At 41.9% G+C, this 12,692-nt stretch overlaps 1 protein-coding gene across 4 annotated transcripts in view; it reads right to left on the bottom strand.

Annotated features, from left to right (window-relative positions):
• Nucleotides 1-1,897: 1,897 nt before the first annotated feature.
• Nucleotides 1,898-12,692, bottom strand: part of clstn1 (calsyntenin 1) — a 35,859-nt gene continuing 25,064 nt past the window's right edge. For 2 of the 4 annotated variants that reach the window (XM_038722807.1, XM_038722808.1), the window contains 11 exons: nt 11,711-11,832; nt 11,403-11,565; nt 11,031-11,081; nt 10,017-10,174; nt 9,299-9,447; nt 7,903-8,147; nt 6,103-6,273; nt 5,680-5,825; nt 5,387-5,522; nt 4,356-4,540; nt 1,898-2,990 (listed from right to left, as the gene is read on the bottom strand). In XM_038722807.1, coding sequence (XP_038578735.1) covers nt 2,796-2,990; nt 4,356-4,540; nt 5,387-5,522; nt 5,680-5,825; nt 6,103-6,273; nt 7,903-8,147; nt 9,299-9,447; nt 10,017-10,174; nt 11,031-11,081; nt 11,403-11,565; nt 11,711-11,832 — 1,721 coding nt within the window. In that variant the 3' untranslated portion in view covers nt 1,898-2,795. The remainder of the gene's footprint in view (nt 2,991-4,355; nt 4,541-5,386; nt 5,523-5,679; nt 5,826-6,102; nt 6,274-7,902; nt 8,148-9,298; nt 9,448-10,016; nt 10,175-11,030; nt 11,082-11,402; nt 11,566-11,710; nt 11,833-12,692) is intronic. The other 2 variants (XM_038722809.1, XM_038722811.1) reach the window with 1 other exon arrangement.

Here is a 12,692-nt window from a genome sequence, read left to right as displayed (position 1 = left end):
ATGTAATCCCCAGCTCTTTAAGAAATCTAGCATTAAAAAAAAAAAATTGCCACAAATAAAAAGAGCACGGATGAGTGTTTTTGTTAGACCTGCTAATTGCGCTATGATCGGAAAAAGGCACTCCCATCTCAGCCGGCTCAGACCTGGCAACCTTTTATTACGAGTCCCAAGTCACCATGGAGGGGAGACTGTTCACTACATTTCCGCCACACACCTTTAAAAATTATAAATTAACTGAACCTAAGAAACACGATGGTGCGACTCGAACCCTCGAAAGTAGCCTGGAAACTGTCTCCAAAAAAGAGCCTTGAATGTGTTTCTGAATTCAGTTTTGGCCTCTGAATAGAGACATGCACGCAACGCCAACATTTCCAATCCTGATAATGCCACATTCTGTTCATGCTTTAATTAACGCAAGTTTGGGAAATGTTTACATTTTTACTAGGTACCCAAAAACATGAGACAAACACTAAGTAGTTAAGTGTGACGGTACGTTTGTGTCAGGTTTTGTGAAAGATATATACAACAGTGATGGACGACAGCGTCTGAGGGGGAGATAGAGGTTGGACACATTTTCCCAATCAATAGTATAAGCTCTATGCTAATACCAGAAGGAAAAGAAGTTTACCAAATGTAAACAAATATCTTAATACAACTCTAGAGTACAGTTCCATGTACAATAAAATCTAGTGGTCTACTGCAAAAAAAATTTAATTTTAAGTAGGGCTGGGCGATATGGCCTAAAAATAAAATCTCCGATTTTATTTACTTTAATTCAATTTACGATTTTTTCCGATTTCCCCCCCTACTTAAGGAAAGCAATAAGGTTTGTTGGTCAGTGCGGCTTTGTTCATCGCGGAGAGATTTTCATAATCGGCTGGCTCTCTCTGTTTCAGGTGTTGGAATAGGTTTGTGGTGCTGCTGCCTTTCACTGCGATAGGCTTTAGGCAAATGTTGCAGCGTGGTGTCTGTTGTTCCTCATCTGTCGCAGCAAACCCATACCAGTTCCAAACAACAGATGACTTTATTCCTTTCTTGGGAACAAACTTCCCGCTCTCACCGGTAGCCATTTTGTCGCTTGCTGTTGCTGTTTAGTGTATGATGTTGTCGCTATGGGAAACGAACACTACGGAAACCCCGGGGAGCCAAAAATGTGCTATTACACAAAAACTCGATTTACTTATTTTTTAAATCGCCCGCAACAAAAAATTCGAATTAATTCATTCAATCGATTTTTCGCCCAGGCCTAATTTTAAGATTCAAATAAGAAATCTATCTAATTCTTTTTAAGTGTTTTCCTATTGTAAACTATGCAGTTATACCCTCGGGTGTAATTCGTGTTTTATTATTTCAGGTTAAATACCCGTGCAGAAGGAAAGGGAACTTGCAACAAAGCAACCCTGAAAAGTACTTTCATTTTACTTCTCTCCCCCAAAACAATGCCAGTAACTGCACTATTTAAGCAGGCTCCACTAAAGCTCTGTCAGAATTCTGCTCTTTCAGTAGTTTGAAGGGCTTTTTCCATCCTACTTCTGTCAGCACAGCAAGACTGGGTTACGGATGAAAAAGGCTTTAAAAGCTGCTGAGGAAGTCTCTACTTGTCCAAATACACTGGCAGAAATGTTGGTACCCATATTTCAAGATCAACAGCACTACAGTATCTGCAGGCCTGCGCCGTTCCACGCAAAATGTCAATTTGTACATTAGCATTTCTGTGAGTATGATTAGGAAAACAAAAAGAAAATCCCTTCTGTACAACAGTGAGATCTATTGGGAATGAAACACATTGACGCCTGGAGAAGAGCACTGCCACCTGTGCAAGCAAAGCAAAGCATGTATGAAGCTGAAACCATCCACCAGTTCTGCCTACAAGAAAGCAAAAGAAATTATTTTCCTCTTTGCAAAAAAAAAAAAAAAGAAAAAGAAAAGACAAAATGGACACCACTTTGTCATGGAAACCTCCGCTGAACAGTCCTGGGTTTCTGATCGTGAAGTAGACATTTTTGTACAAGCAAGATGGAACAGCTTTTGCAGAAATTTAGCGACATGCTACAGCCTCTGTGACACAAATATTCTACATTACGTACTGCGTCATTTTAGATATTGGACCCCATTGAGTAGGCCTTTACTAACACATCGACTAATTACATGGTTTCTTTATATTTACAAAATCTTTAAAAAGCAATTTATTTCTCTACACATATGAGTCAAATATCCTCATGCACTAAAAGAAGAGAAAAAAAAAGGTGGAAAAAAACAAAGTAAATGCGATCTACTTGTTAAAAGCATCATTTCGTTTCACTGTGGACTACAAGTCAAGAAAACTCAAGTCAAAGCTACACGTGAGTTTAGCGGCAATTAAATTTTAAAAGTATTAAGCAAAGAATATACATTAGGAAAAAGAATTCTCCATTTGAAAAGCCTTACGTCTGAGAGAAATCAAAAAGTGCAGGGTTGGCTTCCTCACACAGTTCAAAACAAATGTAGGCCAAGTTTTCCTGGGACTTAAAATATAATAAATAAAAAAATAAACAGTAAAAATCAGCAATCCGGTGATGACTACACTACACAGAGTACCACCACTAAGATAACAACAGGAAAGCCTTGACCATATATACGCTCAAGGGAAGGTTTCTTTTCTTTTTCTCATTTTTTTTAAAATCATGGCTCCTTGGACATGAAACTGTAGTGGGTGGGAGTGTGTGCCGAGCAGTGAGCGTGTTGGTGGTGTGTGTGTGTGTGTGTGAGAGCTAGTGTTGAGTGTTAAACGTGCTGCGTTGGGGGAGCGTGTCATTCTAGTAGGTGAGGGTGGAGTCGTCCCACTCCAGCTGCTGCTGTCTGCTGGCCCCCTGCTGGTCCTCCGGCTCCCCGCCCTCCTCATCTTCACTGCTCTCGGACTCCGCGCTCGTGATGTCGTCTTCCTCCTCTCCGTCCTCGCTCTCCTCCTCCTCTTCCTCCTCCTCCTCGCTGCTGTGCTGGTCCTCGTACGTCTGCATTAGAGACAGAGGGAGGGGCTGTTTGTGAAGAGTCACTTTTTGAGACAAGGATGTATACTGTACATTTAGAGAATGAACTGTTCCTTCATGTGTTATAGCTTCATCAGTTTTAAAACCAATCCTAACTTTTTATTAGGTATTAACACAAACATCTTAGCAAATGTTTCTTTGATTGTGAACTGAACATAATTATTTTATTCAAACAAGTGAAGCCTGTACTGGGAATAAAATACCGCATGAAGTTTAGAAGCATTTTTCTGACAGTGTAGTTGCATTTTGAGCTTTAATAATGTTTTTGTTTCAAACATAAGTTTGATTTAAGGTGTGTCATTCCCCTTCTCTCTCTCTCTCTCTCCCCTCCTTATTTCCTGTCATCTCTCTACCATCAGCTGGCTATTAAAGGCATGAAATGCCCTAAATATTATAAAGCAAACATATAAGTTTGGTCTTACTGAATGCAAAACAGTGGAACACAGTTAATTTCTTAGTTCGATGTTTGTGTGTGTTGCATACATTTGCCTTCATCATGATATAACTGATATAAAAAAGATGTAACACGATACTGAATTCAGCTTTTCTGGATGCTTCCTAAACGCTGTTAAGGAGTCAGTTCCCCTTTCATCATTTACTGCTGAACGAGTGTTCATTCCCCACGCCAGAATTCAATTTGGGCCACTTAGTAGCTCTTTTCTACTGCAACCCGTGATGTGATTTAGGCTGACAGTTGCATTTCCCTTAAGCAGCTGTGAACAGTAACGCAGCATGACTTGAAGCCGTTCTTTAAATTAAAAAGAAGGTAGTTAAAGAGTAACTTAACACCACCTGAAAAACAGGGAAGCAAAACACTGCCTTTCCACCTGGTGTTAAGTTACTCTTTAAGTTAAGTTGTGAGCAGCTGTCAAAGTTAAAATTATAAATTAGTTGCCAGACCACAACGTGGCACGACAAGCTGACTCATTTTGGGGTTTTGGAAGACATAAATATTGGTTCTGCTTTTGTGGCTGGGGAACTAAAAATGTTCTAAATCTCCATGAGACCAAGTGGTTGCAAAACAGTAATCTAAATATTGATATGATATTGACATACAGTATGGTTATTTTATTCAAATTAGGGAGGTAACACTCCATAAATGTCCACAACAAAGTCGCTCCCTCCATCCCCACAGGTCTGTCAATCATGAGAGCTCAGATGAAACTAGGCTACAATCGCAGCATCACCCAGAGAGCATTAGCAGGTGAAAAGCTGTCTAGGCTGCAACCCGTCCATATTTAGTTGAAGTGAAATCCCATTTTCCCTTCACAAACATTTCCACTAATTTTACCTCCTCGCAAACACTCTGTTAACACGGTGTGTTGTTACCTCCATGGGGTTAACGGTGATGGTGAGTGCCGAGTCGTCCCAGTCCATCTCGTTCTCCTTGCCGTTCTCCTGGTCTCTCATAGTGCGCTGGTGTGCAGCACGGATGCGGAACACACCCAGGATGATCATAAACACCAGGAAGCTAACGCACACCACAATGACAACGGTGGCAGCGCTGGGAACCACTGCGAGGAAGCAAACACACGCAAAATGAGAGGTTAGGTGTAAACCATGACCAATTTGCACATGGGCACATGCGCACACTAAAACCCTGTTCCAGCTTTATGTGGGGAGACTTCCACATCTGTCTGAGGGCATTTCAAGGTTTATTTTCATGGTGTGTTAGCGCTGATGTTTATGTAATCTCAGTAAACTGCAGATGAATGCTTTGGGCAGTTAGCTAGGTGTGTGTCTTTCTTTAAATAGCTTTTCCTGCCTCCTGCCAACCTGCTGCACTTTGCCCCATATTAGCAGGAAAGGGCCTCTCTTGTGTGGTGGCAGGCTTAGCGAGCCTGACAGCCCAGGGGATTATTGAAGCTGGGAAATAAAAGGTTGTGCTCAGACCACCGCCTGTGCAGATGTCACAGACAGCACTCAAGTGTAATCCCTAAACTTGTGCCATTAAAAAATAAATAAATATGGGCAAACAACCAGTATTTCATACGTGCCCTACTTCTGGTAAATAGACCATCCCTAGCAATGCCTGCCATACCAGGGGCCAAATATCTTTTCTACAGCAACAACAATTAAGCAGATTACTGGTTTGATTATAATGTGTGGCATTAATTTGAACATATTTGTAGATTGCTGTAACTGTAAATTAAATTTATTCTTTGTTTGTGTGTCCGTTAACATGATCAGCTGTTGGTATTTGACTTTAGACGTGATGATTATGCATGACAGATATGCTTCAGTAGTAGTCTTTCTATTGTGCTTCAAGCACCCTGGTAAAAAAGTGGACACAGTCTGGTTTGTATGATGCAAAGGACAGAAGGGGGAAAAAAACATGTCTGACTCCCGTGTTGCAGTACCTGAGGCCTGATGAGCGTTGACCAGGTTGTGACCAGACAGATCCACAGAGGCATGATGCACGGGGTTAATGAAGTTGGGCTGCACCATGGCATTGTTGGCATGCTCCACGGGATTGGCTGTGTGGATCACATTCACCTAGAAAGAATAAAAAGAAACAGAAAAGATGCATGTATACGGTCACAAAATGTGCTCTAGGGGACACAAGACTTTGCTTCAGTAACATTAGGGCACTACTCCTCTTCTGTGAATGAGTCACTGTTACGTGACGTAACCGAAAAATGCTCAGACATACCTCGACTTTGAAGTCATTGCTGATGTAGCGACCGTTGAGTTCAGAGCAGACCAGCTTGAATTTCCTGTCAAAGAGAGCCTCGGTGTGCCAGTTCTTGTAATGGATGAGATGCAGGACCTGCTCGTAGTTGGCCATGGTGTTCACACCTGGAACACACAGAGGGGAGCTCGTGTCAAGAAGAAATTTGATCAGCAGCTTTGATTTGGTGACTGACTTCAAATCACTCTGGCTGATAGTGTGATTGCCAAAACTTTTAACGCCTACACATGTCCATTACACAAGATTATATATTTATATTTGTTTACATGTGAGGACTCATTATTGACTTCTGATGTAAAGCGGTTATTTTCTTCAAAGCTATCATTATGTCACATTTCTCCAACCAGAAACCATTGCTTTGTGCTACAGCTCTGCGGTCTGTACCGGTAACGACGAGGCCCAGGTTAGAGGAAGTCATCTCCAGGCCGTGCTGCTGCAGCTGGGGCACGTCCACCTCCAGGCTCTCGTGCTCCCCGTCCAGCTCGTCTCCCACCACAGTCACTTCACACGTGTCCAGGTTGTGCATGATCTCTTCTGACACCACAGTCTCTTGCACTTAAGGAACACAGGAGAAAAACATTTAGACTAAAGAGTTCTCGTAAAAACTCCACTGGGCCAGTACTGTAAGAGTTTGTCGTTCTTTCTGAACTGTTAGAAGGATATCCCACAGATTTAGCAGTGCGCCCCTATAACACTGTCGGACAGTTGTTGTTTTTTTAGTATCAAAATTGAGATTTCACCTGTCATATTTCATGTATTGTACTGCCTTGTTTAACCTGCCACCTGCAATACCCACAGTGCAACTCGGCTGCAGACAGTGGTCAGAGATTAGAATGCTAGTAGCAGCTAATGTAGCCTCGGTCTTCTAGGCTCAAGCGCCTTCCGCACCCCAGATTCTTTGCCATTTTCAAACTTGCAGTCTTTAGCTCCAACCGACATTGCCAAAGTGACATGACTTGAGCAGTACTAGTATGCAGCAATACTCCCAGAGACCTGTAAACAGACTTTGATGTGTAAAATTGGTGGAGAACACGCTAATAACTGAAATTTATACAAGACTACAAACACACTGTTCTGTTCTGCAGAACAACCTTTGCGATTCAAATATCTTCCTGTTCATGTGAATTTAACTGGCTACACTTTACCAATACAAAGACTAGTTAATGAGTTGCTCAAATCTTTTATTTTAGAGAGCAATAACTGGAAATAGGGGTGAGGGGTTAGAGGAGTAGAATGAAGAACTGAAGAAAGATAAGCATCCTAGATAACACAACGTGGGACAGTTTGATTGTTAGATAGTCCAGTCCAGTCCCCACACACACACACCCACACCTGTCCTGTCCTTCATGAACCACTGCAGGTTGACTACAGTTTCGTTAATAGCAAATGTGTTCCATGTTTAGTATTAAAAAGCAGTATGGTGCTACTTTGTCAGTATGTGATTAATAATATATCTTCTATCAGTGTTAAAAGAAATTAAAACAGAAGGGTACAACATGGGAAACAGCTCAGGAACTCCAACTAAATAGCCCAGCTGAGCCAGCCTGTCTTCTCCATTTTGCTTATGAAACATATTAATATTTCATGCACACACAGTTTGCACCTTTTGACTCTGTGGAGGCTCCTATTAAGTGATTCTTAGTCATCTTCTGTGACATCTTGTTTGTCGGTTGTGGAAGGTGGGGCAGGGTAATGGCAGGTAATAGCAACAGATCACTGTAAGCTCTTTTGTCCCATATGGCCTGCTGTTCACCACAGGACATCGTATCTCCTGTATCTGTGTCAACCTCAGTGCACGTCTATTGTCTCTCTTCGTCTTAGCTCATATACAAGCCTAACAGATGGCACTGCTGGTCACTGACCCCTCCCATAAAGTAGTAAACAACTTATCTCTTTCTCCGCCCCCCTCGTTCTGACTGTCCAATCTCTTCGGCCTCCAGGCCTAATCCTCACCGTCACCAGCCACTATACATCTACACAGCTATCAACAGCCATTCAGTGTCTAAGGTAATTCAACCAAGGCAACGGATGTGGCATCACCCTGCATCGCAAAGCCTCAGGAGGCACAAGGCTAAGATTACACATGTGGTAATGTTAACGTAAAAATTCAGTGTCACAATATCTATAAATTGCCTTTAACATTATCTGGGATTAATGTGTGGGTCTTAGGTGCATTTCTCTTACCCGTAGGGTCATCATCAGCTCCCTCTGCCGCTTCAGACTCCGTGTCGGCCTCCACTTCGCGGGTGATGGTGCTCACGATGCGTAGCTCGGGGAAAAGCGTCACACCTTCGTGGCTCTCGAATTCGGCAGCGCTGCGGGCGAAGTGGTCAATGCCGCTCAGGCTGATCTTGGGCTCTTCGGGCTGCAGCACCATCACGTAACCTTCAGTATCTGGCACCGTAACGCAGGACTCCTCGTTGAAGCACCTGGGGGGAGATTTAAGTTTGAATACCTGGAAAACTGGGTCTTTTGTCATTTTATGATGATGTTGCTGCTTCTCCCTCTGCTTTGAAAGGCTCCAGGAGCATTTTGAATGTGCCCTGAAGGTGCTTCCATAATCTGTTGCATGTCCGGTTGAGACAGGGTGATGGGGGAGGACAACAACACTGAGATGGACTGTATGTGTACAAACATGACAAATGAAAGTGAACAAATTCGAGCCACTTGGGCTTCAACAATGGTGTGTAAGGGGAAGGAAACGAGGAATTCAGGGGTGAACACCTACTACATTTATACCACCTTCAAAAGATTTCCACTTGAGAATCTCTGTGAATAGTAGAATTAGTCTCAGGAACAAAAAGTACTATGAATACTGTGCTCTTTTCCAGGAAGGAAAGAAACATAAAAACACATGGACATATTCTAGTTTTGTATTTGTAAACAGATGTGCTTAATAATGTGGAGAATCAGCAAGGTTAAAAAAAGTCACTTTTCATTTAACTGTGACTGCGATTTTTATACTCCACGTATAAAACGCTTCTTACATTACTTCTCCTACATTTACTAAGATGAAAGTTGTCCCCACAGGTTGAAACTGAAGGTATTATTTCATCATTTGGTCTACTTGCTCAGTTCGCCCAAATAAAACGCAGTGAAGATGCAAATTTGTGCATATGCAAATCAGAACAAATGTTAAACTCCAACACTAACTAGCACTGATATAGGAGTAGGCTCAGCAGAAACCCGAGTCTTAATATACTCATGCATCATCTGCAAATGTAATGCGGTTTTGTTATTCACATTTCAGTCTCTGAATACATCAAAGAGAACTCGAAAAACAAAACAAAAAAATCTTCCAGCTCTTCTGCCTCTGTCATTCTCCAACCGCAAAACCTTTCATGTTTACTCTCTTTGTTATGGAAATTATGTCAAACTATTGACCTCTGTTTTACCTCGCCAAACCCTCCTTACATTTAAAGTAGAAAGACGAACCCTCGCTGAATGTCTATGAGGCAGAAAGTACCTGTTTCACAAACGTTGGGCTGCCGCTGACTGGCAGACGAGGTGACACGACGCCGACCGAGCAGAAAAGATTAAAAACAACCGGTGGAGTATTTTTTAGGTTTCTGCTGCTTACTTGACGGTGGTGGAGATGCGAAGGTGCCTGATACCAGGGGTCGGGAACTGGCGGGAGTTCAAGTAGGAGATGTGCTGCATGACCTTGTCAAAGGCGTCAATGTCATCGCCCTCCACAGTCAGTGCTGACTGGTTGGGGTTGAACTCCACCTGAGAGAAGAAATCAAGGCGACAGACTGATTTGAGGCAAGATTGTCTCCTAATGCCATTATTATACTCAAAAAATGTGTTAGTTAATGTGTGCTGTCAGGGTTATACTGAGCCATTAATAAAACATGTGGCAAGCTAGTTTGAGTCATTTAACGTGTCACATACAAAGCACTTGTACCTCAAGAGGGACCTGTCAATGTTATCCATACCGCTTTTTTTGGCTGACATACATAAATACCCTATCAGTTAGAGCAGTGGTTGCAAGATTAATCTGAGGGGCTGCAAGATGCCTGACAAGACAGAAAATTATATACCGTTTCTCTGCTTTTTATAAATGACTGGACCTTTACAAACTGCTCAAATCACTCTTCAGTTCAACTAATAATTCACATATAAATGCAACCTGTGAAATAAGTTGAGAGTACACTTTGCTTCCACTCATAGGATGACAAGTCTAAAAGGTTTGAAACCACTGAGATAGACCGTCTTCTTGATGAACAAATATACTCCGATCCAGGCTGACTCAGGTTGACTGTCTTTTTGTCTCTAAAACACGTTGCCCTCCTTACCTTGACAGCTGCAGCTACCTCCTCAGGCAGCTGCACGTCCAGTCCTTCCTTGCAGGTGTACAAACAGTCGATCACGTTCTTGTTCTCCAGCTTGCCGGAGCGGATCATCAGCCCTGCTAGGTTCCCCCGGAAAAACTGAGCCATTCGAGCATTTCCACCTGGGTAGGTCAGGATAGAGATGAGGAGAAGGAAAACAGTAACACACACACACACACACACACAGATAAAAAGGTGGTTACTCAAGTGTACGTTCCACAGACTTCACCATTGTGCTGGAGATTCAAGCATGCCGTCTCAATGTGCAAAGCTGGCGTTCATGCAAGTTAGTAGGTGTGTGCCCTTACAAGGCCTGAGGCCAATGAGCGAGACTGGAGAATGATGGATGAGCTTACACACGCCTTAGACACATGCAACATCTGCATTAACAGGGTAAACCACTGCCTTACTTTGGGAAAAAATTACAACGACAAAACAAAAAAACCCACAAACTGCTCAAAATACATAAAACGATGTACTGATGTTGTGTCTTTCTGCTAAACCATAATGAAAAGTGTGTGCAACTGCAGAGTCAGAGACAAACCTGGACCCTGTGCATTTCAAGGTCCAATAGTCATCCAGTGATGTGTGTTTGCTGTATCTTTATCTGATATGGAGGAGTTACTGCTTCTGACCCAAAGGTCATGTTCTGAAAGAAGAGCCTGCTCAGAGGTTTGTGCTCATTATCAGTCTGTTTCTGTTCTGCCTATGTGAAAAACAACTGCCTGGCTGCTGCAGTGAGAAGAACGTATAAATGGAAAATGAAAGAAAAACAAAAAAGAGAACGCAGGCAGCATTAAAACTCCAATCTCATCCATACTGCATCATGCTCCAAACAGTAATGACGAAAGAAACCTTTCTGCATCTAGAATGTGTAAGAATCATTCTAGTCGAAAATGGTATGAGGATGCAATTAGCGTGGTGGGACACTGTGGACACATGGACATATCTGAGGAGTAAGGGAAAGACTTGAGCAACCTGAAGTGGGCTCAGAGACTGACTCAGTGTCATTGTCATGTCCTGAGTTGTCTGTAAAGGACAGAAACAAGAGAGCAGGGAGAGACAGGGAGGAAGGTTGAGGATCTGCGGTAAAGATTCAGATGCTACATTCGAGGTCATGGGGCATCATTTGAGAATCTAAGAAAGAGTTAATAATATTACATGCACACTACATTTTTACACAAGCACTTAACAAATATAATAAAAGATTATCAGGTAGCATTTGAGTATCGTTTTACTATTTTATACGCCAAAAATACTTTGAACATTGATACATTTTGTCACACACTAGAATCATGGCTCATTTAGTTTTACAGCACACCACCAAAAACAATTTACTGAAGAGCTTACCTTGCCAGCAAGCACCGATGGTGAGCTGAGTTTCGATCTTGGAGGCATGCAGCGGGTAGTCCTCTGTAACCAGGAAGGGCTCAAAGGTAGTTCCATCCACAAACAGAGACACAGTGGGGAACTCCACATTCAGCACATAGTGATGCCACTCTTTGTCACACGCCTGTGAAGAACACAACAGACGGAGTGAAAAGCTGAAATTGGGACTGTGGAGGTTACACAGTACACTGTAACTAACTTTATTCTTAGTTAAATATCATGCATCATTCTCTATACTTGCTGAAAGTTTGATAGTAGAAGCCACTGACCTGGTCAAGTTTCCAGTGAAACTCGGCTGGTTTGTAGTTCTCGGCCTCTGATGGATCCTGGCGGAGGAGAAGGATCAGTCTGCAGTTGTGGACGTAGAGCGAGTAGTGGTGTCTGTTCATCTCTGCAGAATAGAAAATGAGAGGGGAGATTAAGATATGAAACAGCAACTCTAAAATTTTAATGTGCAACTGAATGTGTTAATATTTGGAGGATGGGTGCAGATTTTTTTTATCCACTGCCCCAACATAAGACTGAAAAGAAAAAAAGTACCACAAAAAAATACACACAAGAGATCATTCTTATAAAGCTTATGGTATTACTGTTTCATATTTACAATTGATGACGACACGCAAGAGGGGAGTGAGTTACAAGCACAATCCTGCAGCCCTGTGCCTAATGATTCATCCATTTCTTGTTCTTCTGGCACCCAAAAAGATCATTTTAAAAAACAGTTTCAGAAGCATTTCCTATTAACAAATGTAATGTTCTCTAACCTGGAAATGCTTTTTTAGAGGAAGCCATAAAAAAACAACAGAATTCATAGACAGGATTCATCTGCACATGTAATCGTCATACCAAACACCAACTGGCTCTTAATCCTTGAAAAGATTCAAAGAATTACAGCTTTTCTCAGTATCTGTCTGTAGGCTTAGTCTGTTACAATATGTAACAAAAAAAATCAAAAATCATTTGATTTCATGCGCTCTAATCAGAGCATCAGGTCTAGATCATTTAAATGGACTGAACAGATCTCAAAGGCTGTGTCTTCTTCTCTCTTGATGCAGATAACCATCATCAGTTAATCAATAGGATTCAGGACTCTGGCCCGAGTATAATTTAGAAATATGACGGTATAATTGTACATCTATCTATATTATCCATACTAGGGGACAATCATGACTCTGAACACCTAAGGTGTGACATGTTTCAGTTTGAGTGTTTAACATTGAGTGTCACTATTAACAACAAAATACTAAAATG

This window comes from Micropterus salmoides, unplaced genomic scaffold, assembly GCF_014851395.1.
Source record: "Micropterus salmoides isolate LMB-PRFRI ecotype aquatic unplaced genomic scaffold, ASM1485139v1 Ms_hic_scaffold_16, whole genome shotgun sequence".
NCBI lineage: Eukaryota > Metazoa > Chordata > Actinopteri > Centrarchiformes > Centrarchidae > Micropterus > Micropterus salmoides.
Note: the sequence above shows the minus strand (reverse complement) of the source record. Positions and strands in the feature narration are given on the sequence as shown.